General features: G+C 50.4%; 2 protein-coding genes across 3 annotated transcripts in view; one reads left to right on the top strand and one right to left on the bottom strand.

Annotated features, from left to right (window-relative positions):
• CADM4 (cell adhesion molecule 4) overlaps positions 1–24,783 on the top strand; it is a 1,180,582-nt gene that overhangs the window by 73,205 nt on the left and 1,082,594 nt on the right. The gene's annotated exons all lie outside the window — the stretch shown is intronic.
• Positions 6,102–7,505, bottom strand: LOC144767445 (uncharacterized). Its single transcript, XM_078650872.1, has one exon. It carries the CDS (start codon positions 7,503–7,505, stop codon positions 6,102–6,104), a length of 1,404 nt encoding a protein of 467 aa, XP_078506998.1.

The raw sequence follows: 24,783 nt of genomic DNA, 5'->3' as shown, positions 1-24,783 counted from the left end.
CAGTCTTGTCCGAGTTGAGCTTGAGGCGGCTGAGCTTCATCCAGTCCGCTACCTCTTTCATTCCTTCCTAGAAGTTGGATTTGGCGGTGGCTGGGTCCTTGTTGAGGGAGAGTATCAGCTGGGTATCGTCTGCGTAGGAGATGATGTTGATGTTGTGCTTGCGTGTGATGGAGGTGAGGGGGCTCATGTAGATATTGAAGAGTGTTGGGCTGAGTGAGGATCCTTGGGGTACGCCGGTCGCTGAGGAGCAGAAAGAGGGAGGCGGACTCTCTGGGTTCTGCCGGTGAGGAATGAGTTGATCCATTCCAGGGCCTTCCCCTGGACTCCTGCTTTGTGGAGGCGGTGTATTATGGTGTGGTGGCATTCACCAGCTGTCCGGGCATATTTCTGCAATTTTCTCATGTCCCGGTTTTTGGAAGGGGTTGACTGAAACAGTGTGAGGCACTTTTTTGGGTGTTCCAAAGCTTTGCTAGTTACCAACTGTTATAAGTAAGCAATTCAATGAATATGTATGATTTTGATTGTAGAAATTACATTGTATTTACATTATTAGTGCATCTTCTGTTATCCTATGTTGATGACAGCTGTCATTCTGCGCCATTCCGTGGATGAAAAATTGTAGTCCTTCTTCTATTTTTCCCTAATGTTCGGTATTTGGTTCTCAAGATCTGGTCACCCTATCTTACTATAACAAGCGAAAATTCAAAGAGCCAGTCACAACGAGCAGGGTGAATGCCGGTCTGTGAATTTTTTACTGTGGTTTGCTTGGGTGCAGCACCGGAATGTGCCCGGGGCTGGTGCAGGACAGAGCACCGAGGGTGAGAGCTGTCCGGGGGTGGCGGCAGCATCTGGGGGACTGTGGTGAGGCGTGAAGGTCGGAAGCAGAGGAATCACTGAACCTAGTGTCACGGTTCTGTGCACACAAATGGCATTACTGGGTCTGACTCATGACGCTCCAAACAAAAAACCAAGCCAACCGCTCGAAACCGTCTTCTGGCAGCTATGAAAGGATTCAGGGACACATGCCAACATTTGGGCTCAGATAAGAGCAAGATTGAGAACAAACACAGCGTGCATTTAATTTACAGATTAACTTGCATTGAAGTAGAAAAAGTGTTAAGCAGAAGGAAGACAAAGCAATGTTCGGATTAACTAAGTCTGGAATCTCCCGCCTACACCGGGAGTGCTGGAATGTGTGTGCGAGATCACACGCGGTGTCAATGGCAAAGCCGGACTAAGACTTACAGCTTGGAAAGTGCAGTTGGGCAGTGCTTAATTTAAGCTGGTGCTTTATGGAGCTGGCACTTAATTGTCAACACCAGCACTTATGATAGGCTGTCACATGGTGGTGCTGTTTATGCAGTTTATAGAGGAGCAGAGCAACAGTTGGTTATTGATTCAAGTTATATTAAAAACAACTAATACCTGCTGCCCAAGCCATTATAGCTTTGGGGGGCTGGAGTAGCCTGAATTGTCACACTTGTAGGAGTGTGATGCCTTGTAGTTGTGTTGGTAGTGTCAAAGGGTGGTGCAAGCAGCGGTGGCCTCCTGACGAGGGCCTTGGCACTTATTTTTATTTTAAAGTTATTTTTAAATAAATTAAGCACTGCAGTTGGGTGTCTGCCTGCCTCCTCTTTAAAACATTCTGGAGGGGGTGCCACTGCTCCCCATAGAAGGCCCCTAAATCACTACAGATGTGGTTGAAAGTACATTTAAAGTTCTACCAGTCTTGGCGTCTGCAGGCCAGTGATGAAAGATTTGCATTTTTACTGCGCCTTCCAGTCACCACAACAGGAATCCAGATAGAGGTGTGGGCTGGGGGGTATCTTGGTCAGTAAAATTGGGGGGTTGTCGTGGAAGCTTCAGATTTCCCAACAATCACCCTGGTATATCTTACAAACATACACTATCTGAGAAGAAGAACATGCACGGGGCTTAGGGTGCAGTGGAAAAGGAGAGCATTGTGAATTGTTAGTAGTATTTAAGCGAGAATATTTTTTAAAATAACCAACATTTATTAAGAACATCAAAACGGAGAGAGTGTTGGTGTTTTAGTCTGTGTGTGCATGTAAAAGTCCTAGGTCAAATTCGGCACACACCTCCTCATTCCAGACTGAAAGAATGTGTTCCCAGCGATTTACTACACATTTACATTTATTAGGGGGTGCAAAATCCTGAACACCCCCACCACACCCAAACCTACCCCCCTGGATATAGCCCTTGAACCAGTATTGGAGAAATAACTGCTCTCTATTGATAGGTGCGTGTAATAGACACTCTGATACACTTCCTCTTTCAGGTGCAGGATCTCACGGACGCAATGATGGATTGGGCAAGGAGATATTCTGGCAGTGCTACCTTTATATATAGTTTTTCATAGATGATGGATTGCAGACACTGGTTTGTGTGACCACCTCATATGTGAACGTTTGCCCGCCTCGATGGATTGGGTTCGAAGAGGATTCTAGAATGGCTGTACACTGCCTTCTGTTCTACCTTTGGCAGCCATGTTGGGTTGGTCAAGAAAGGGACTGATTAGCTCCTTCCAAGATCTTACGAACACGTAGGCCATGATGGAATGGTAACACATCCAGGCAACGGAATTGGAGAATAAACAGTAAACATTTGCCTGCTGTGTGAAAGTATCTAGCAAAAGCGAATATTGTAATTAGTCACCCAGCTCACATACCGGTACGAGGTTTCTTTGAGGAAATCCAGAAAGATGCCTCATTACCATCAGAGAATGTAATTAAAAATTTGCAAACATTCGTGACAAGAATTTTCAATTCTATTAAGGACACGGAGGCGAGGATTATGCTTTCTCCATTTCTTTACTACAGACAGCAGCCAATAGGAATACAGTAAAGAAAACAGAAACTACAACACCCATGAACACCTGGGCTACCATAGAGACTGTATCCCTATATAAACCGGATAGAGGATATCACTTCCTCTTTCTTTGCGTAACAGTTAATCAGAAAAAAGTCAAAAGTCAACTCAAGTGAACCGGAGCCATCCAGCAGGAGACATCCCAAGTCCAAAGGAAGGCGAAAACAGGTGAAGGAAATCCCAGGAACCAAGTAGTCGGAAGACGCAGCAAACAGCTACAAGTCCGGAAACCAACAGCGAAGGCCAAAGAACAGAATGGACTGCAGAAAATCCTCACTTCTGATCAGATCCTGAAAGAAAAATCAGAGCCGTAACACACCATCCCAAAACCAAGGAACTCCAAGGAATTAAGGGTAGGGAAGAGACATTGCAATAAAAGAAACCAGAACCATGTCATAACATATACAAGCATACAGTAAAAATATGCAGATAAAACATATGGGTGGGATAATCCTCGCCTCCGTGTCCTTAATAGAATTGAAAATTCTTGTCACGAATGTTTGCAAATTTTTTATTCTATGGCAGGACAGGAGGCTCAGATTATGCTTGTTCAAAGCTGCGCCACCACAACAGAAGCAATATCCACAATTAGCTTGAAATAAAATGTTTTGAAAACAGAATCGGAAGACCAATCAGCGGCCTTCATAATATCAGTCAAAGTCACTCCAACAGAATAGGCTTTAGATGCCATGGCTCCCCGAGCAGAATGGGCTCCGAAAATGGAGACATCAATTCCAGCTTCAGACATAAGCCAACGCACCCAGCGCGCCAAGGTAGCAGGCGCCACAGGCTTAAAAGGCTTTTGCAAAGCAATTAATAACTGACCAGACAAGTCCTGCCGAAAAGGAGCTGTACTCACCTCATAATCCTTTATGCATTGTACAACACATAATTTGGAATTCTGCGGAAAAGCAGGATACGTGACAGAAGCGGTATTACATTTAGTACGTCTAGAGATGGTGAAAGTGACTCCGTCCGGAGAGAAAGATCTACCCGCCAAGGCCCGAACATCCGAAACCCGCTTGCAGGATACCAAACATAAAAGCATTGTCAACTTTGCTGATAACTGTTTCCGGGACAAGGAAGCGTTAGCAGGCCAAGACTCCAGAAAACGTAAAACAATGGAGACATCCCAGAGAGTCACATACTTGGGACAAGGCGGATTTACCAGCCTGACACCCCGTAGAAGTTTAGAAATTAAGGGATGTTCCCCCACAGGTTTCCCATCAACCATGTCATGGCCCGCAGAAATCGCAGAGCGAAAAGAATTGACCGTCCTGTAAGCAAGACCTAAAGAGGCCAGAGAAGCGAGAAAATTCACCACTACAGTAACATCTGCTGAAGCGGGATCCAAATCCCGTTCAGAACACCAAGTACCCCATCGTCGCCAAGCGGAGACATAACGCTCGTGGGTATTGGGGGCCCAGGCCTCTCCGATAAACTTTGCAGCGTCTCCAGATAATCCCGAGACCTGCCAGCGTTCCCCGAAATCCGCCACGCGACCAACCGGAGCTGACCTGACCGAATGAGAGGATGAGGGTTGAGCAGGGGATCCAACAACGGGTTCTTTTTCTGAGGAAGAAGGAGCGGCGTCGAGCAACTCATCTCCATCAGATCCGGAAACCAAGCTTGAGCCCTCCAAAGAGGAGTTATCAGAATGATCTCCGACCGAAAGAGCTTTGTCCGAGCCAACACCCGCGGAATCATTGAGAACGGGGGAAACGCATAACAGAGGTGGTGAGGCCAGTGCTGCAGAAAGGCATCCGTGGCCAGAGCCTCCGGATCCGGACGCCAACTGTAAAACTTGGGCAGTTGAGCATTGAGGCGGGAAGCGAACAGATCTATCAACGGACGACCCCAAATGCGGGAGAGACTCCGAAACACCCTGGGGTGAAGCCTCCAGTCGCTGAAATCCAGCAGATGTCGAGAGTGCCAATCGGACACCTGATTGTCGCGACCCGGGAGATACTCCGCAATAAGAGTGATCCTCCGCTGGAGGCAATAATGCCAGAAATCTTTGGCGATCTCCGCCAAGAGTCTCGATCTCGTCCCCCCTAGTTTGTTGACGTACCGAACCGCAGAAACGTTGTCCATGCGGAGAAGTATGCAACAATTCGTCGCTTGCGGGGCAAGACAACGGATCGCAAATGAGCCCGACAGGAGCTCCAGACAATTGATATGAAGATCCAATTCCTCGCGAGACCAACGACCTCCCGTCGTCACCAACCCGCAACGGGCTCCCCAGCCTCGAAGACTGGCATCCGATTCCAGAACGACATCCGGGGTAGACCCGAAGAGGGCTTTCCCGTTCCAAGCTTCCATGTGTTGAAGCCACCATAGATAGCATCTCTGATTTGGCCTCCTCCGAAAGTGGAACCAGATCGGAATAACTCAGTCCTTTCTGCAAATGTCTGATCTTGAGCCGTTGAATGGCCCGGTAATGCAACGGACCCGGAAAAATTGCCTGAATTGAGGAAGCCAGAAGGCCGACAATCCGAGCAATCGATCTCAACGACACACTCCGTTCGGAGAAGAGTGATTTCAACTCCCTCTTGATGGACCTGATCTTCTGGGATGGCAGAAGGAGCTGACAAGAGATCGAATCCACCAGAAATCCCAAGAACTCGATCAACTGAGTGGGAAGCAAAAGAGATTTTTGAGGATTTACTAGAAATCCGAGAGATTGCAAAAGGTCCACCGTCCAATTCAAGTGCGTTTGCAACTGAATCGGAGATTGAGCCATCAGAAGAATGTCGTCAAGGTAAATTATTAGACGAACACCGCGCGCCCTCAGAAATTCCACAACCGGCCGAAGAAGCTTCGTGAAGCACCAAGGTGCTGACGAGAGGCCGGATGGGAGTACCGTGTACTCGTACCAAATCCCCAACCACTGAAACTGGAGATACCTGCGATGTGGGTGAAACAGTGGGACCGACAAGTACGCGTCTTTCAAATCCAGGCGAACCATCCAGTCGCCCTCGCGAAGAAGATCCCTGAGTAGATGGATGCCTTCCATCTTGAAGTGGCGATAGACCACCCCGCCGTTGAAGTCTCGGAGATTGAGAACTAATCGTGCTCCGCCCCCTTTCTTCTGCACTAGGAAGACGTTGCTCACAAACCCCTGAGGATGGCGTGTTGTTTGAACTACAGCCCCTTTTGCGAGAAGAGATGTGATTTCCTCGGAGAGGATCTTTTGATCTTGAAGGGAAAAATTAAGGGGAGTAGGAAGACGAGACTGACAGGGGGAGCTGTAAAACTCTATCCTGTATCCCTGAACTGTTTGCAACACCCAAGCATCGCTGGAGATCATGTGCCAGTTCTCTAGAAAAAAACGCAGTCTGCCCCCCAGAACAACCTCTGAATAAGGAATTATCCTCACCTGAATTGGAGTACTCCTGTCTTCCTCCCTGATTTCTGCCATATCCTCCTTTATTGCCTTGCCCACGACCTTTACGGGAGGGGTAAAAATTAGCCTTTGAACCGGAGTTGAAGGACTGATTACCTCCCTGTTGGGACTGGTTGCCACGCTGCTGGCCAGAGCCTCGGCCGAACGAACGTCCCCTAGAACGTCCGGCCCGCCCAAAAACCGGACGGAAAGCTCTACGAAGAGAATTCTGCGCCTTATCCAGGCCACTGAAAGTTGCAACGAACTTTGTCAGCTCTTTAAGAAAAGGCTGTCCGAACAGCAGACCTTGAGCCAAAGGACCCGATTCCGAAGAGGCCAATTCTGTCAACTTCGGATCCATCTTTAAAAGAATGGACCGCCGACGCTCCGTGGACAGAGCACAATTGGCGTTTCCCAACATGCACACTGCTCGCTGAGCCCAACCAATTAAATCATCAGGGTCAATAGAAGAATTAGACTCTTTTGCGAGATACCCCAGGTCCATCAATTTGGTCAGAGGACCAAGCAAATCCAGAAGCTTATCCTGGCAGATACGCCAGGAACGGTCAATACCCTTAGAGGGATCTTTGGTAAACTTCTTGAGGTAAGTCAGAATTGTGGGATCCACCTCCGGAGTACAAGCAAGCTTGTCTGCCAAATCTGGCCGGGGGCATTCTGAGCGCAGACGAGTGCGCACCTCCTGATCAAAAGGTTCTCTGATATGATCCTGAACATATTCAGCAACTTCAACGGAAGGGAGCCAAGATTTAGAGTTAGGGTAGACAATGTCCGCCGGTTCAAAAGTCAAAACTTGAGGTCTGGACGGAGCGTCCACATAGTGCTCCTTTCGGGCCTTTTTGGCAGGGGGAGGTGCATAAGGGTCAGAAGAAGAAGAAGAGGAATCATCCGTGTCATCAGGAGTATGAGATGCCTTAGAACACTTTTTAGAAATACTGGTCGACTGCAGAGTTTTTGCCATCTTTGAAAAATCTTGAGTATGTGGGTTCTTAGGTGATTTACTGGATTTCTTCGATGAGGTGGAAGGAAGCCAACCTTGCTGGGTGGCATAATCCGTCAAATGACGCTTGAGAGGACCTATAGCGCGAACCAGCGCCGTTTTAACTGATTGTTGCACCCCCTGGTCAAGGGCGGTCACCAATGTGTCCTCAAAGGACTCCTGGTCATTGTCGACCGCATAATAGTCGTCCTCCTCTTCACCATACTCAGCCATGGTGAAATAAGCACAAAAAATTTAGCAAAATGACAAAGAAGCAATGAAAAACAGTAAATTGTCTTTGAAAGCCCACAGAGGAGAACGCAAGTGGCCAAAATATAATGAAACCACACAGGGGGAGTGACAGAAAAACCCCAAGCAACCCCTGAAGCAAGTAAAGAAGGAATAAAATGTTGAGGGAACCTTGGCTTGCCAAAGAATATGCCACTCTAGGCCAAAAGCCTCTATAAATTTTCCAACCCCCACTCTAAACTGGGCAGGGGCGTCAGTTTGGGGCTCCCTGGCAGGCTGTGGGCGAAAGGCTTCTCCAAAACGCTGCCTCAGGCGTGTCTGTCACCGCACAACAAGCGGAGCGTCATAGAGGGCTTCTGCGCATGCGCAGAAGCCCGCCTGCACACATTCAGGAAGGAGCGTCGCGCGACTGAAGCGCGCGACCTCCAGAGCCCCGTTCCCACTCCACTAGCAGCAAAACACGGGCGCAGAGCGCCAGAGTATAAGGAGAGGCGACCCGCGCTCTCAGAACCAGAAGCGCCGCAAACCGGAGCGGCGAAACAGAGGAAAACAGTACCGGCAATGCATAGAACACAACAGGTGAGCGCCGAACGAGCGCAAGTGTAAACACATTGGCAAAGCGATCTATTAAGCAAGCGCTAAGACGGTACAGTCATCAAAGCCATAAACAAAGCACATATGAAGCAAGAAATAGATAGAAAACTTAACTCGGCTGCGAAGCAGCAAAGAAAGAGGAAGTGATATCCTCTATCCGGTTTATATAGGGATACAGTCTCTATGGTAGCCCAGGTGTTCATGGGTGTTGTAGTTTGTTTTCTTTACTGTATTCCTATTGGCTGCTGTCTGTAGTAAAGAAATGGAGAAAGCATAATCTGAGCCTCCTGTCCTGCCATAGAATAGCAGCGCAGGGCACTGATGTCTGTGCTCTAAACATAAACAAAAGTGTGAGAAGGCTGTTTAATTATTCATTAGTAACGTGTCGGCTTGCCACCTTTGCAAGAGCAAAGTACCGTCCGTTTGTTCAGTTTTAAGACTCTGCAAAAGCCTGAAAATGATAGTCCTGCCAAGTATCACGCATCAGGCGTTAGACTAACGCATTTCAGTTTGGTGCTCCGCATCACCGCACTGAAATGCGTTGGGTTGATGCTAAATAGGACTTTAAAGAAAACCGCCATGTATTAATTTGTAAAAACTCTGTTGTGTTTGTTTATTATAGTGAATTAGTCCGGAATAATTAACATTTAAAAGGGTGTTCTATTTATATTTGCTTTTTGAAGTCTGAACAGATAACACCTATGAATACCGGCTTTGAGTGATTTTCCTTATTTTTGTACCGGTGGGGGCATTAAAATACCATGGAGATGGTAGAAAACCGATCAGGTGCAACCCTATTGACATGTAGTTTGCCCTGTTCCCCATTACACAGAGTTCTGTTTTTATTTGGCAATGCTCGTGGGTGTGGCCTCAACCCATGTGAGTCCATGTGCTAGGCACGTGCCCTGAAGAAATCCATTCCGGGGGTCTCCACTACCCAAAGGATGCCGGGAATTTACATCAAGAACTCGAGACATGTTTGTCTACTGTTAGAAGGACCCAGGCACCTACATCCTTAAGTTTAGGCATCATGCCTAAGGTTCATCATGTTGAGGTGTGATGCCATAGAGTCTATCACTCACACATGGAGGAGGCTGACCCTAGTGACTGTGAGGTCAGAGGTAGGTAAGGTTGAGGTATGATGTCATAGTCTTCCACTCACACATGGAGGAGGCTGACGCTAGTGTCTGTGAGGTCAGAGGTAGGTAAGGTTGAGGTATGATGTCATAGTCTTCCACTCACACATGGAGGAGGCTGACCCTAGTGTCTGTGAGGTCAGAGGTAGGTAAGGTATGATGTCATAGTGTTCCACTCACACATGGAGGAGGCTGACCCTAGTGTCTGTGAGGTCAGAGGTAGGTAAGGTTGAGGTATGATGTCATAGAGTCTTCCACTCACACATGGAGGAGGCTGACGCTAGTGTCTGTGAGGTCAGAGGTAGGTAAGGTTGAGGTATGATGTCATAGAGTCTTCCACTCACACATGGAGGAGGCTGACCCTAGTGTCTGTGAGGTCAGAGGTAGGTAAGGTTGAGCTATGAAGTCATAGAGTCTTCCACTCACACATGGAGGAGGCTGACCCTAGTGTCTGTGAGGTCAGAGGTAGGTAAGGTTGAGTATGATGTCATAGAGTCTTCCACTCACACATGGAGGAGGCTGACCCTAGTGTCTGTTGGTCAGACATATTTACGCTTCAGGCTGATGGAGACATTTCATACTCTGAGGGGTCTGACCCCTCGCCCTCCACATCAGAGGTGCTTGAGGCTGAGGTGTGAGATCAGAGACTCTATGCTGATGTTTCAGACATGCAGTCAGACCTCCTGCGTCTGAGGTGCCAGACCCATAAAGGCTGAGGCATGAGATCACAGATGTTATGTTGAGATTTGAGACGCTTGAGACTGACAGCTGGTGTCTACGGGGTCTGACTCTGACACATTTAAGGCTGGGGCGAAATCACAGATTCGATGCTGTTTTCAGACATGGAGGAGTCAGAGTAGATTCCCTGTGTCAACAGTCAGACCTACGTATGCGGTCGAGGTATAATATGTCAAATGTTATGCTGATATTTGAGACGGTGTCTGATCGCTGGAGTCTACGGGGTCTGACACATACATTTATGGCTGACGTAAGACGTCACAGATTCAGTGCTGATATTTGAGACCGAGTCTGGCCGCGGGTGTCTGTGGGGCTCTAACAAAATTAAGGCTGATGTATGACGTCACAGATTCTGACATAGGGATTATGTGGGACCCAGAGTCTGACCGCTGGTGTCTGGGGGGTGAGGGAGGAGACACATTTAGGGCTGTAGTATGACGTCACAGATTCTATGCTGTGTGAGATGCGGAGTCTGACCGCTGGTATCTGGGGGGTGGACAAATGTAGGGCTCCAATATGACGTGTAGGGCTGAAGTATGATGTTAGACGGGGACCTGGAGGGTCGGCCGAGCACAAGGGGAGAGGCCTCCGGTGAGGGCCGTCTCCAGCGATCGTACAGACCAGTAACTTCCCCCCCCCCCCACAGATGGACACCACACGAAGATCAGAGTAACACCTTTTATAGGCAGTTCTTGAAGTAAGGTAGTACGATACAAGGAGATCAGGACACGATGATCCTCTCAATTCTAGTCTCTAGTAGGGAAAGGGGGTAGCGGGACAGTCTTGGTACCTACGGGTACTGAGGTGAAACGGCGGTAGCTCACAATCCTCGAGCTCGGTGGTCGGACGGGTCGGACCGCGGCAGCGCCAGCAGGTCCCGAAGAGATCGTAGGTGGCAACGGGCCGCGGCAGCGCCAGCAGGTCCCAACGAGGATGGAAGTTACAACGGGCCGCGGCAGCGCCAGCAGGTCCCACGAGGATGAAGGTTGCAGAAGACCGCGGCAGCGCCAGCAGGCAGGACGATAGTTCACAAGGCAGGGCTGCGGCAGCGCCAGCAGTCCGTCAAGGATGAGTTCTTCTCGGTGTCTCTCGACTCCAGGATACAACTGCCTTCCTGCTCTGGGGCTCCTCGGTTATAGGTCTGGCGCCCTTTGATGTCCGGACCCTCGCACTGGGAGGTCGGGAGGTCCGGGATGAGGGAGTCCAGACACCCAGCAGGGGGGTGGAGCCAGCACCCGGGGAGGCTGGGGGCGATCGGCACCTGGCGGGGGAGAGCCATCGACACTTCTTTCTCCCATTAGCCTGCCAAGTGGTCCGTTCACCTCCTGGATGGATGGTGGTGCCGGGATGGCGGGGCCTGGCCGGGCCCAGGGTTGGGGGTCGAGCTGAGGCCACGCGGCCGCGTGGTGCAGTGTCCAAGATGGCGGCTGGGCCGGGCAATGGGGCTGACGGGGGCCCGGGCCCGTGACACAGAGATATCCGGGAGCAGGCGTCCCGGAGGGGACGGGTTGCGGGTTGCGGGTTGCTTCTGCGGGTAGCCCCCGGAGAGCCGGTGTCTGGGCCCTGTCATGCGGGGAGGGAGCGAGCCCTTCATGGGGCCTGTCCAACATATGACGTCACAGATTCTATGCTGTGTGAGATGCGGAGTCTGACCGCTGGTGTCTGGGGGTGGACAAATGTAGGGCTGAAGTATGACGTCACAGATTCTATGCTATGTGAGATGCGGAGTCTGACCGCTGGTGTCTGGGGGTGGACAAATGTAGGGCTAAAGTATGACGTGTAGGGCTGAAGTATGACGTCATAGATTCTATGCTATGTGAGCCGCAGAGTCTGCCCCGCTGGTGTCTGGGGAGTGGACACATGTAGGGCTCCAGTATGACGTGTAGGGCTGAAGTGTGACGTCACAGATTCTATGCTGATATGTGAGACGCAGAGTCTGACCGCTGGAGTCGGGGCACATTTAGGCTGAGGTCTGACTCCTCGCGTCCATGCTGATCGCACACCCCGGCAGGCCTACCACGAGGCCGCCCCCTCGTAAGGAGCGCGCATCCCCTATCGATTGTGCTTTAAATAGCGGCACTGGGGAGGGGGAGGGGGCGGAGGAGTAAACCCGTTTTGCGGCTAATGAGGATTGCTCGTCGCTTCTGCCGCGTGTTGTTGTTAGTTTTCCTGTGGCTTCGATTCCCCCCTCCCTCCCCGCCCTGTGCCTTCGCCCACCTCTCTTTATTGATCCCCCGCCCTGGACTCCAGCCGCAGACTGCAGGGATGGGAAGGCTTCAGTGCACGGCTCAGGCTGCCGGAGGGGCCGACCTGTGTGCGATGAAAGGCCTCTCGGCCCCCTCCTAGCGCCTGGAGGACATGTCGGGCCCACGCGCCGCCAGACTTTAATGCTTCCTAAGGTGGCTGCTGGGGTGAGAGGTCACCGCTGAGAGGCGGAGGCGTCCGCGGTAACCATAGGCCTGGCAGAGGCTGCTGATAGCGGATGAGGCTCGCGCCGAGGGATGTCAAGGCGCTAGACGCAGGAACGGACCCCTAGGGGCCTGCGCCTCCACTGCGGCAGGCACCCCTTTGAATCTCTTGTGCCACGGGCCCTCTGTGAGGTTTGCTGTGTGTCACATCCCATTCCAGTGGTCTCCAGTTTCATTCAAGGGCGCACATTGGCACCGCCAGTGCGAGTCCAGGTTGTGACATGCAGTGCCCACAGAGCGCACAGCACGGGCCTAGGCCCCCCTAGCCATGGGACAAGCAGTGCCCACAGAGCGCACAGCACGGGCCTAGGGCCCCCCTAGCCATGGGACAAGCAGTGCACACAGAGCGCACAGCACGGGCCTAGGCCCCCCCTAGCCATGGGACAAGCAGTGCACACAGAGCGCACAGCACGGGCCTAGGCCCCCCCTAGCCATGGGACAAGCAGTGCCCACAGAGCGCACAGCACGGGCCTAGGGCCCCCCTAGCCATGGGACAAGCAGTGCACACAGAGCGCACAGCACGGGCCTAGGCCCCCCCTAGCCATGGGACAAGCAGTGCACACAGAGCGCACAGCACGGGCCTAGGCCCCCCCTAGCCATGGGACAAGCAGTGCCCACAGAGCGCACAGCACGGGCCTAGGGCCCCCCTAGCCATGGGACAAGCAGTGCACACAGAGCGCACAGCACGGGCCTAGGGCCCCCCTAGCCATGGGACAAGCAGTGCCCACAGAGCGCACAGCACGGGCCTAGGGCCCCCCTAGTCATGAGACAGGCAGTGCGCACAGAGCGCACAGCACCGGCCAGGGCCCCGCACGGCTCCCCTCGCAGCCGATGCTCCCGGCTCCGATGCTGCAGGATGATCGATGACTGTGCGCCATGGCTAATGCCGCGCTCCGCTCGGCCCCGCGGGCGGTGGCGTCCCCGTGCGGCGCCCGGTGCTCAGCAGAGCAGCTGGCGGTGGCCGCAGTCAGGCGGAGGTTTTCAATGAAAGGCGCGCGCCTTCAGACGCGACGGAGGAACAGACCACCACCGTCCCCCTGCGCCCACCGCCCCCTGCGCCCACCGCCGCCCCCTGCGCCCACCGCCGCCCCCTGCGCCCACCGCCGCCCCCCTGCGCCCACCGCTCAATGCGCCCTCTCACTGCCGGGACAGGCGCACATGGCCTGTCCTGATGGAGGCGGGGGCTGCTGGGAAGGACCATGGCTGCTGGAGCCACAAGGCTCGTGTCCTGGGGCACAGTGCCCCTTCCCACTGGGAATGACAGCTGCTGTAGCGGAGCCCATCAAGGCTCGTGGCCCCCTCTTCCCTCTGCGCCCTCTCTGCTGCAGCTCCATCCACGCACCTCAGTGTCCTGACTGGCCTCCTTCCCTTCTGTCCCCTCTGCCGCAGCTCCGACCATGCACCTCAGTTTCCTGGACAGGCCTCTTTCCCTCCTGCGCCCTCTCTGCTGCAGCTCCATCCATGCACCTCAGTTTCCTGGACTGGCCTCCTTCCCTCCTGTACCCTCTGCCACAGCTCCGTCCATGCACCCCAGTTTACTGGACTGGCCTCCTTCCCTCCTGTACCCTCTGCTGCAGCTCCATCCATGCACCTCAGTTTCCTGGACCGGCCTCCTTCCCTCCTGTACCCTCTGCTGCAGCTCCATCCATGCACCTCAGTTTCCTGGACTGGCCTCCTTCCCTCCAGTACCCTCTGCTGCAGCTCCATCCACGCACCTCAGTGTCCTGACTGGCCTCCTTCCCTTCTGTCCCCTCTGCCGCAGCTCCGACCATGCACCTCAGTTTCCTGGACAGGCCTCTTTCCCTCCTGCGCCCTCTCTGCTGCAGCTCCATCCATGCACCTCAGTTTCCTGGACTGGCCTCCTTCCCTCCTGTACCCTCTGCCACAGCTCCGTCCATGCACCCCAGTTTCCTGGACCGGCCTCCTTCCGTCCTGTGCCCTCTGCCACAGCTCCATCCATGCACCTCAGTTTACTGGACTGGCCTCCTTCCCTCCTGTGCCCTCTCTGCTGCAGCTCACAGCCAGGACCGGCTTAAGTGCTGATGATGCCCTTACAACAGTCTTTTTTGGCACTTTCCTCCCCCGTTTCCTCCTTCTCCATGAATTCCCGCACTACCACTCTCCAACAGTGCACCTCATCTCTCCATGGCCCTTTTCTGATGTGCATTTCATTTTTTTCATAGTGCTACTCCTAGTTTACTCACCCCCCCCCCTTCTGTGATCTGCATGGTACATTTTCTTTGCAGCAGGCACATTAACCCTCTGCATGACTTTAGGATGAGCCAAAACTGCCACCAAACAAAATTCTGAACCCTCGCTAGTAGGAACATTAATCTCCATATTTCTCTTGATATTTTCATTGTTGCCTGAAAACTGCCTGATGCACAAGGAAGTTCATGCGCTTTTAAACCAAAAATGTTTAGTAAACACAGCACCCCTCCATCCAAATCAACCCCATGTGCGGCTGCACCGGTTGCATCACCCTAATGTCAGTCCAGCTCCCAGCAATGGGGCAGGACAACATTTCCATATATTGGGTCAGAGCTAACCTTCTAGCCAATATATGAGGACAAATATCTATGTAAGTGGTGGGGTGTAATACTTCCCCCAAATTCCAGAAAGCAAAACAAGTGAACAGGTTTCTTGTAGATAATTTAAAGGAGAGTAGACCTCTCCCTTGAGAATGTTTTGAAACTTTTAGGATAACATTTGCAAAAACACCCCAGACCCTTATTGGCATTCATGAAATATTCCATTACTTTCACGGTGCACCAGGGACGCCTGGCCTTTCCTAAGAGTAGATATTTTTTCTCCAAATGTCTCAGGTCAGAAATTACTTCCACTATACCAAGGTCATCATTTTTTCATGGGTGAGCCCCTTATGCCAAGGACTACATTCAATATGACAGTGTCAAAAAATTACCATGGATTCTTCACAGGGCCGGACTGGGAAGCAAAACCGTCCCTGGCAAACTGCTCTGCCAGCCCCCCCTATGGGGCAGGAGGGGGTGCGGCCGAGCTGTTTGCTAGGGACGGTTTTGGACGATTTTGTTACAGGGGGCCGATATTGCTGTTCCCCAGTAACAAAAACGCCCCCCCAGGGACCCAAAACTGGCCCCAACCCTTGCGGCCCACCGTGGAAACGCCCAGTGCCTGCTACGGCCAGTCCGGCCCTGATTCTTCAGCCACAGTCTAACTCTAAAGATTCCTTCGGTATACAATGGTAGGCATTTAGCCATTGACACCCTCTATAAAATGAGTACAGGAAATCTAATGACAAGAGTTACCTCAAATATCAGTTCCAACATTTTGCTATTGATCCACCCCATATGCTAAGGATTATATGCATCATGTCAGGGCCTTCAGCCAGGTGGAGTGGCGCGTGTTCGGTGTCCCTGCTGCTGGGTTTGACTGGGCTTGCGGCTTTCTCAGTTAGGCAGTTCGGGTCCCCACAGCCAATGATGGCGTTTTAATGAAAGCATGTCAGGACCTGCGGTTTGCCAGAGGTAACACCTCCTATCCATAAGCTGTTAGTTCCCTTGTCTATAAGGCAAAAATATCCTCAAGTATGCTGGACCAGCAGCACACTTGTACTCATAACACATGCAGAACAAACATACACTCACACACATTCTTTCACACATATATTCTCACTATATCTCTTGCACTCTTTCGTACCTTAGTTCTGTCAGCCTCACACACAGACACACACACACACACACACACACACACTGCCACTCATGCTTCCATTAGTCAATCTGCTTTTATTGTATTCGAAAAGCTTGCCCTGCTGCTTCAGTCTACCTGCCTCGCCTTTAACGAAGCGTAATTAAAACATATGCTCCATACACTTTTCAATAATAATAATATATTGCCTTGTCAATGTGTGTTATGAGTATGATGTAAATGAAAAGTGCACTTCCTTAAAACAGCTGTGCGGGGCTTATATTTGCTTTCACGTGTGGATCAAGCAGCTACAGTATTGGAAATCAACTAATCCACATTTTAACATGTAATATCACAGCATCTAGGTGATTTTATGAAATGCTTTTCTTCCTTGGCAACCATGGAGTTTATTCAGTAACACTTTGCATTGTTGGGTTTTTGAGGCCCAACTTACAAAGTAAAAATAAGAAATGACAAGTCTAGGAATGAAGCTTTGTGGTGAATAGAAAGCCAGGAATGGCTGAAGGTGTCACACGTTCCTCAATCAAGCACCGTACCCCAAAGCCTCATCCCTATCTCCATCCTTGTGCCGTCCCACAGTCTCATATTTATCAAAGTAACAAGTGGTCCTTAGCATATAGAGATAAGAGAAAAACCAAGATATTGTATAGACCACAGTGGGCTACTATATAGTTCACAATCCCTTGTCCAGCCGGGCAAGGAATTTTTATTGATTTGATAGATTGTTTGATCTAAAAATACAACACATAACCCAAAACAGTGGGGTTATAGTAGGGCACAGTCCTGTGCCGTACGTGGGGAAGAAGTGAAAAGGGACAATAGGTGAAAGAAATATCAGGCAAACAGGGTGAGCTTGCAGGTCACTGATATGGATTTACATTGACAGTGTATCCTGGAGTTACTTATACACACAATAATGCAGTAGGGTCACATGTATGAATTACTCTAAATGGAGTCGACGTTTCGATCCCAAGCTCTGTTATAAAGGGATCATCTTCAGGACGTGAAAATAATTTTGCCTGAGTAAAGCTTTTTAAACGCCAAGTTAGTGTCTGAGATTGAATTCTCTTCAAATGGAGTGGCCTGATTGTTGAAACCGCCGGGCATTGCCCATCTCTGGGGTATCCCTCTGATATCGGGCAATATTTGAGACGATGCTTACGAGCTCTGTGCAGGTGCCGGGGTTCGTTATTCAGTCATGGCGTCACCTTTGAATTGCTTTAGAATTGGTAATTGGTCCACCGGAGTCGGTGCTTTGCGTACACAGTGCCGGTGCCACGATTTGCTGCACGCGTTAATTGCGTCGCGTGTGGTTAAATGGTAAGTTTGCGTCCTCGACAGAAAAACACTAGTTAGGAGGGATGGCTGGTATCTTAAAGTTGTAGGCTCCAAGATGCCAGATGTGATCGCGTGCGGTTTGGATTCCGGTTGCAGCCGTTGTGCATGCGCCGTGTAGGTCGCGAACTGCGAGGTGAATAATCTCAGATTAGTTTCTTTTCAAGCGGCATTCAGTAGTCCGGCGTGGTTAATGGCGCCGTGTTTGCGGGGCGGCCAGAATGATGACTGGTCCGCGGGGAGTTTGAAGATACTCTGCATATGCCGGTCACACGCTGTATCTGGCAGCCCTATCTCCATCCAGCGATTCTGCCAGTTACAGCGTGTGACCGGCGTATGCAGAGTATCTTCAAACTCCCCGCGGACCAGTCATCATTCTGGCCGCCCCGCAAACACGGCGCCATTAACCACGCCGGACTACTGAATGCCGCTTGAAAAGAAACTAATCTGAGATTATTCACCTCGCAGTTCGCGACCTACACGGCGCATGCACAACGGCTGCAACCGGAATCCAAACCGCACGCGATCCCATCTGGCATCTTGGAGCCTACAACTATAAGATACCAGCCATCCCTCCTAACTAGTGTTTTTCTGTCGAGGACGCAAACTTACCATTTAACCACACGCGACGCAATTAACGCGTGCAGCAAATCGTGGCACCGGCACTGTGTACGCAAAGCACCGACTCCGGTGGACCAATTACCAATTCTAAAGCAATTCAAAGGTGACGCCATGACTGAATAACGAACCCCGGCACCTGCACAGAGCTCGTAAGCATCGTCTCAAATATTGCCCGATATCAGAGGGATACCCCAGAGATGGGCAATGCCCGGCGGTTTCAACAATCAGGCCACTCCATTTGAAGAGAATTCAATCTCAGACACTAACTTGGCGTTTAAAAAGCTTTACTCAGGCAAAATTATTTTCACGTCCTGAAGATGATCCCTTTATAACAGAGCTTGGGATCGAAACGTCGACTCCATTTAGAGTAATTCATACATGTGACCCTACTGCATTATTGTGTGTATGAGTAACTTCAGGATACACTGTCAATGTAAATCCATATCAGTGACCTGCAAGCTCACCCTGTTTGCCTGATATTTCTTTCACCTATTGTCCCTTTTCACTTCTTCCCCACGTACGGCACAGGACTGTGCCCTACTATAACCCCACTGTTTTGGGTTATGTGTTGTATTTTTAGATCAAACAATCTATCAAATCAATAAAAATTCCTTGCCCGGCTGGACAAGGGATTGTGAACTATATAGTAGCCCACTGTGGTCTATACAATATCTTGGTTTTTCTCTTATCTCTATATGCTAAGGACCACTTGTTACTTTGATAAATAATTGATACCCATGGTCCCGAGCCATTGACTGGGTTCCCCTTGTTTCTCCTCAATGTCCCACAGTCTCAGTCCACTCTGTGGCATAAGGGAACTGGAGGGTGCCCCCCTCCAAAGTACATGGACAGGACCCCTCTGAACTCACTCCGGAGCGCTCAGTCCAGGGTACTGTGCTGAGGGCCCCTCCCCCCAGAGCTCAGGGGCTCCAAAGTACATAGAGGGGACCCCTTCTGAGTCACTCAGTGGTGCTCAGTCCAGGGTACTGTGCTGAGGGGGCCCCCAAGAGCTTGGGGGCTCCCCACACCTTGGGGGCCTTTGTAACACCACTGAGTCCAGTCCTCCTTCTTGCAGCAGCCCGATTGTTGCAGATGGGATTACGTAGGCGTCTATTACTATGGAAAGAGCAGGTATTCTGTGGGTGCCTTTGTTGAAATGTGTGTATCTATGAGAGCTGTGTAATTTTTATATGTGCAGAGTAAAATGTGTGCTCATGTAAGTGCTGGGTGATGGTGAATAATGTGAGTGAGTGAGTGAGTTGAGTGTGAGTGGTGCGAGTGGTGCGCGTGTTGGCTGAAAAATGTGCCAATACGAGTGTCAGGTGAACTGAATGAATGTAATGTGAGAGGAGGGCCCATGTGAGTGTCAAGTGAGAGGAGTGCGTGCAGAGTAAGAGGAGTATGTGCAGAGTGGTGTAAATGCAGGGTGTGTGGTGTGCCTGTGTGTGGTGCAGGGTGAGCAATGAGAGCAAGGAGTGATATGTGAGAGTAACTGGTGAGTGCATGGGGAGAGAAGGAAGTGCAGGGTGAGTGCTGTGCTTGTTAGCATGGTGTGAGTGCAGAGTGAGTGCTGTGCCCATGTGAGTGAAGGGTGAGCTGTGTGAGTGACTGGAGTGCCTACGTGAGTGCACAGTGAGCAATTTGACCCTGTGAGGTGTGGGTGAGAGGAGTGAATGCAGGGTGAGTGATGTGACTTTAGTTTGGGTGCAGGTGAAAGTGAAGAGGAGGAGGAATGAATGCATGGTGAGTGATGTGCTTGTTTGAGTGAGATTGCAGGATGACCTGTGAGAATGACAGATGAGTGAAGTGTCACATGAGTGCAGGATGAGCAGTTTGCTTGTGTAAGTGCCGGGTGCAAAGCATGAATGAATAGTGAGTGGTTTGAGGGCAGTGTGATCTCTGTGAGTGGAGGGTGAGCGGTGTGCTCATGTGAACGCAGGGTAAGTGGAGGAAGAATTCATGGTAAAGGGGCATGAGTGCTGTGTGCTCGTGTGGCGCAGGGTAAGGTGAGGATGAACGTGTGAGTGCAGGGTAACCACGCAAAAGCAGTGGGATCGCTGTCAGTGTGGCGTGAATGGTGAAAGTGACAAGCGAGTGGAGTGCCATGGGCATGCAGGGTGAGGGTTGTGTTTGTGAGTGCAGGGTAAGTGACAGGTGAATTGGGTGAGTGCATAGTGAGCAGTGTGAGTGCAGTGTAATCGCTCTGAGTGCAGGGTGAGCATGAAATTGAAGGGTGATGATGAGAATGAGGAGTGAGTTGTCTGAATGAAGGATGCATCCTAAGACACCCAGAGTAGCTCAGCATTGTATTGAGGGCTGGTGTAGGGTTTCAGATATCTTAAACTATTGCTATTAGGGAATAATTCAGGGATAGAGGATGGAGGAAATAAATATTGTGCTGATCCTGCAACAAACTTTCAGTCTCCTGTTTAGGGTCGGCAGCTGATTGGATTTCTACCAGCTACGCTGGTATTTTGATGTCCCAGCCAGTACAAAAATAAGCTAAATCACTTAAAGCCGTTTTAATGTTAGTACTTATCTGCGCATACTTTAAACAGCAAATACAAATATCACTTTTAGATGTGTTCCAAGGCTGCATTAATGATCCATGACTAATCATTAAAGTAAACGGAGACAGAAAAGGCATGTTACAAATGAATACATACCATTTTATTTACAGCCTTATTTAGTATCAAGGCGAGGCCTTTGCACACTCTTTAAACAACAACAAATGGCCCATTTAATAATATGATGGCAGCGCTACTCATAAGATGCCTTTTCACACAATGCATTCTCCCACTGTGGCAGCAAAAAGAAAATACAAAGGTAAGAGATGGCAAGAGTGGGGACCCAGGGGGTACTGGAACCAGTGAAAAATATGCGTGTTAACCAGTTCAGAAAAAGGAATGTAAATGATATTTTAAAGACATGTGAAAAACTAGGGAGTGGCTGAGATAAGACTCCAGACATTGCCCAGCCAATGCCACAAGCGGGCCCACACAATGGGGAGGGGGGTTGGGAGGCTAAAGCCCCTTTACCCTATGGGCGTTGCGTGCTTACCTTCTACTCCACCTGCCCTGCTACCCACAGCAGGGCTTCCTACATGAGCTCTACTGTCTCACAGCTTAGACGCCACCACTGCTCATGCATCCCTCTCCATCCGGTCAAATTCCTTCACGTCATGCAACCCTTTCCGTTTAATGTCTTCGCCTTTCCACCCTTGACACTGTACTGTATAGCATTGCACATGTAGTTATACAGAGCTTACTACCCCATATGGAGCACAGAAGTGCTTGCCTACATGGGCAGGGCGCTGGGCCGTGTAGCCTGTGTGATTGGAAGGAAGGTGCCTTCGTTTTGATCCTATATGGGAAGTGTTTCTAAGTCATGCGTGGTGACCACTGAGGTGCAGTTATTGTGTTCCGGGACGCAGTGCATGGCAGTGTGGTGAATGTTGAGATATGAGATGGCTGTAGGGGAGGAATTAAAGAGAACTTGGACATTGTAAGGTGGGGAAGGGGCAAAACAGGTTCTCTAGTAGGGGCATGCTTGCTGCACCTGAAGAGGTGCTGAAGTGACTTTTCCACCTTGGCTTATGTTACATTTGGGGTGGTGTGGGTGTAGGGTTTTCAGGTGTGGAGTGTTGAGGGTGTAGGCCTTCAGGCGTGGGTATAGGTGGTCCGGTGTGGGTGGCATGGGTGAAAGTCTTCAGTTGTCCACTCTTGAACAACACAACTTCACAGCATCTAGTGTGGCGATGGGACCTGCCCCTTTCAGTGTCGGACACACCCCCCCTTTTCATCTCGCTCCCTCAGAGATGGCGCTGAACTCCGGCATGGGCGTAGGTATGGTAGTGGTTATTTAGAAATACTTTGGATGAAATAATCTTAGCCCGAGAGGCTACACCAATAATGTTGGACCGCAAACAGTCAACTGCACCAATCTTGTACTGAGCAAAAAGCGCACGTCCTCCAGCCAGTCACTTCCGGCTTCATCAGCAATTGGTCCAATCAGTGCTCAGTGTAAGCCGGTGGTTTCCGGTGCTCGGCACCGCACTTAATTGTCAACACCGGCACTTATGACAGCTGCCACATGGGACTCTGTTTGTTATTTAGAGATAAGCAGAGCAACAGTTATTTATTATTTCAATATAGAATAAAAACAAGTAATACCTGCCGCACCAGAATTGTCACACTTACACACACAGGCACTTTCCTTGGCAGCGCTGGCACGGGCAGTGGATGGAGCAAGCTTGACCGGCCTCCTGACTAGGGTCCTTAAACGTACTTTTTTCTTACAAATTAAGCATTGGCTCCAATAACTCCCTCTGCATTTCCCTCATCTTTGCACCATTTAAAACAAGAGCCCCCCGGGGATGGCGGAGGGCCACATCACCCAGAGGAGGTGCACAAACCTATCAGGTGAGAGCAGCAGAAGGCCTTGTACCTGCCGCTGCAGGCGGGGCGCTCTGGTCCGGGCTCCAAGGTGTGCCATTCCCACCTTCGCCCCACCCAACCCGAGTCCCATCTGCTGCTGCAGGGTGAGGGCTTGGCCTGGGTATCACAACATCAGTTGGCATCTTTTTTTCCTCATCAGAACCGAGCCTTGGTTCTCCTTCTTGCACGGGCATCGCTCAAGGCCCCTCCCTCTAAGGTTCATCTTTGAGTCCAACTCTTTTTAACATATATACCCAGGGCTTTAAGTGGGGAAAAAACTGGGGGTGCTCTGAAAGGGGCGTGACAAATTTCTTAAAGGGTGTGGCCTATCCGTGTAGGGGTGTGGTCTAATTCAAGATAACTAGCATTGTGTGCTTAAGAAAATCATGAAGTCGCATCCAGCAAAGGATAATAAAATAGGCAAAAAAGTATATTTATTAAGTATAAGCCATAAAATACCAAACACTTAAAAAAAACATTTGCTATTTCCAAACCTAGAATTTAAAAACCATCTTCACTTTTATGTTATTAAATTTTGAGTTCAGGCAGAGGCGCAACTAGAGCCACATTTTTGGGGGGGGCTGAATCTTTAAGCAATAGTTAGAGTGGAGCTGCAGGGGCTCTTAGAAGGGGTGAGACAACAACAATTCTTCATTAATATGCAAATGGTCTTTTAAAGACCTGTGAAGTGCTCAGGTGCGGCTGTGTGTGTGCCCGGGAAACGTCTCATCCTGGGCTGCCACACATGATGGGAGGGCTGAAGCCCTTTGAGTCCAATGGGTGTTGCGAGCCTGAGTTCAGGGATACCAGATCCCATATGTCTATCTTGCTGTTATGGGAAGATATGCAGGTAAACATGTTATGCAGCATTCCCCATGTTATCCTATGGGCAAGATAGCATTTCAATAGTGAAAAACGAAATTGGCAGTATTTCACTATCAAGACATGTTATCCACACTAGTAACACCAAACAAAAACCGGGACGTCTGCTCACCCTACCTTTGACCTTTGAGTTCCGAAAATAGAGCCCCCTAGAGCCCCCTTTCGAGGCCTTCCAAAAAAAATGGGGGGGCTCAGCCCCCCCCCCCACTTAAAGCCCTGTATATACCGCCCCTTGGATAACCTCGTTCACTCTTTGATGCTTGTTATTTTGGCATACTGTCAACTCTTGGCGTATTAGTTTAGACATAGTGTGATCTGCTTTTTAGTCCACATTTCTGTAGGGTTTTGTTTCCACTGTCAACTGGATGGAAGAAATCCACCATAGTGAAACACACTATCTCTGGGATTGTTCTTAAAAGTGGCAGCCGGCATCCTATCCGCCTTTTCCCAGCTCAGAAACTGAATGAAACAATTAATCATAAAGTCTCTTAGATAGGTGGGCACCCTCAGCCCCATATTTAGGGAACCCGTGCCCGGCTGTGGGCGCTCAGGACATCTGTCTACATACTCCGAACAGTACACTCTGCAGGTGCCAGTATGCCTTACTTCTCTCTTGCATACCTCCCTACTGCTGGGTGAGTGAGGTCTATGCAGTCCACAGTACCGTTTGCTATCATTCCTGTTTAATGCCGACGTCTTATAGATCTCCTTAGACGCCATATGATCTGTGTGCCATGCCTGTAGCCCACACTGCCTCTACCGTGTATGTCACCTGTACACATGAATATCTCTCACAGTCTCTGCTGGGACGAGAAGTGATACGCAAGAAAGAAATAAATAAATAAAATCAGCCTGACAAGACATGGACCCTACAAGCTGATGGCCCTGCTCCCCCCCCAGATGGTGATCTGGTAGCCCCTTCCTATAGGGGTTGCCCCATAACCAACAAATGAGGTAGACCAGCTAAGAACCACGGCTGACAAAGCATTGTTCCTTAATCCCTTGGCCGCGGTGGTAATTCTGCCGCGACGCTGAGGGGAGGGGGCGGTCGTGCGGTGCCGCCATGCTTGTGAGGGAACCACTCCGTCACGAGCCACGTGTGGGCTGTGCTTTTGACGGAGTGGTTCCGTCACGACTCCGCTCACTCACAAATTCGCTCGCACAGGCGGGGAATCGGTGCTGCGTGGGCGGAGCGGCCGCGGCATGACGGAACCACTCCGTCATGTACACACGCCACCTGTGGCTCGTGACGGAGTGGTTCCGTCACAAGCATGGAAGGGGTTAAGTATCTGGTGACCAGCCTTTCATCGACCTGCTTCTACTGCCTCAAAGCGCTATGCAACTTTCTCCCTATTGACTGCAGGAA

The sequence above is a fragment of the Lissotriton helveticus genome, chromosome 7 (assembly GCF_964261635.1).
Source record: "Lissotriton helveticus chromosome 7, aLisHel1.1, whole genome shotgun sequence".
Lineage (NCBI taxonomy): Eukaryota > Metazoa > Chordata > Amphibia > Caudata > Salamandridae > Lissotriton > Lissotriton helveticus.
The sequence above is the reverse complement of the archived record's forward strand: the minus strand, read 5'-3'. Positions and strand labels throughout refer to the sequence as shown.

Coding starts and splice junctions, on each gene's coding strand:
- LOC144767445 (XM_078650872.1), bottom strand. CDS start 7,505: ATGGCTGAGTATGGTGAAGAGGAGGACGACTATTATGCGGTCGACAAT.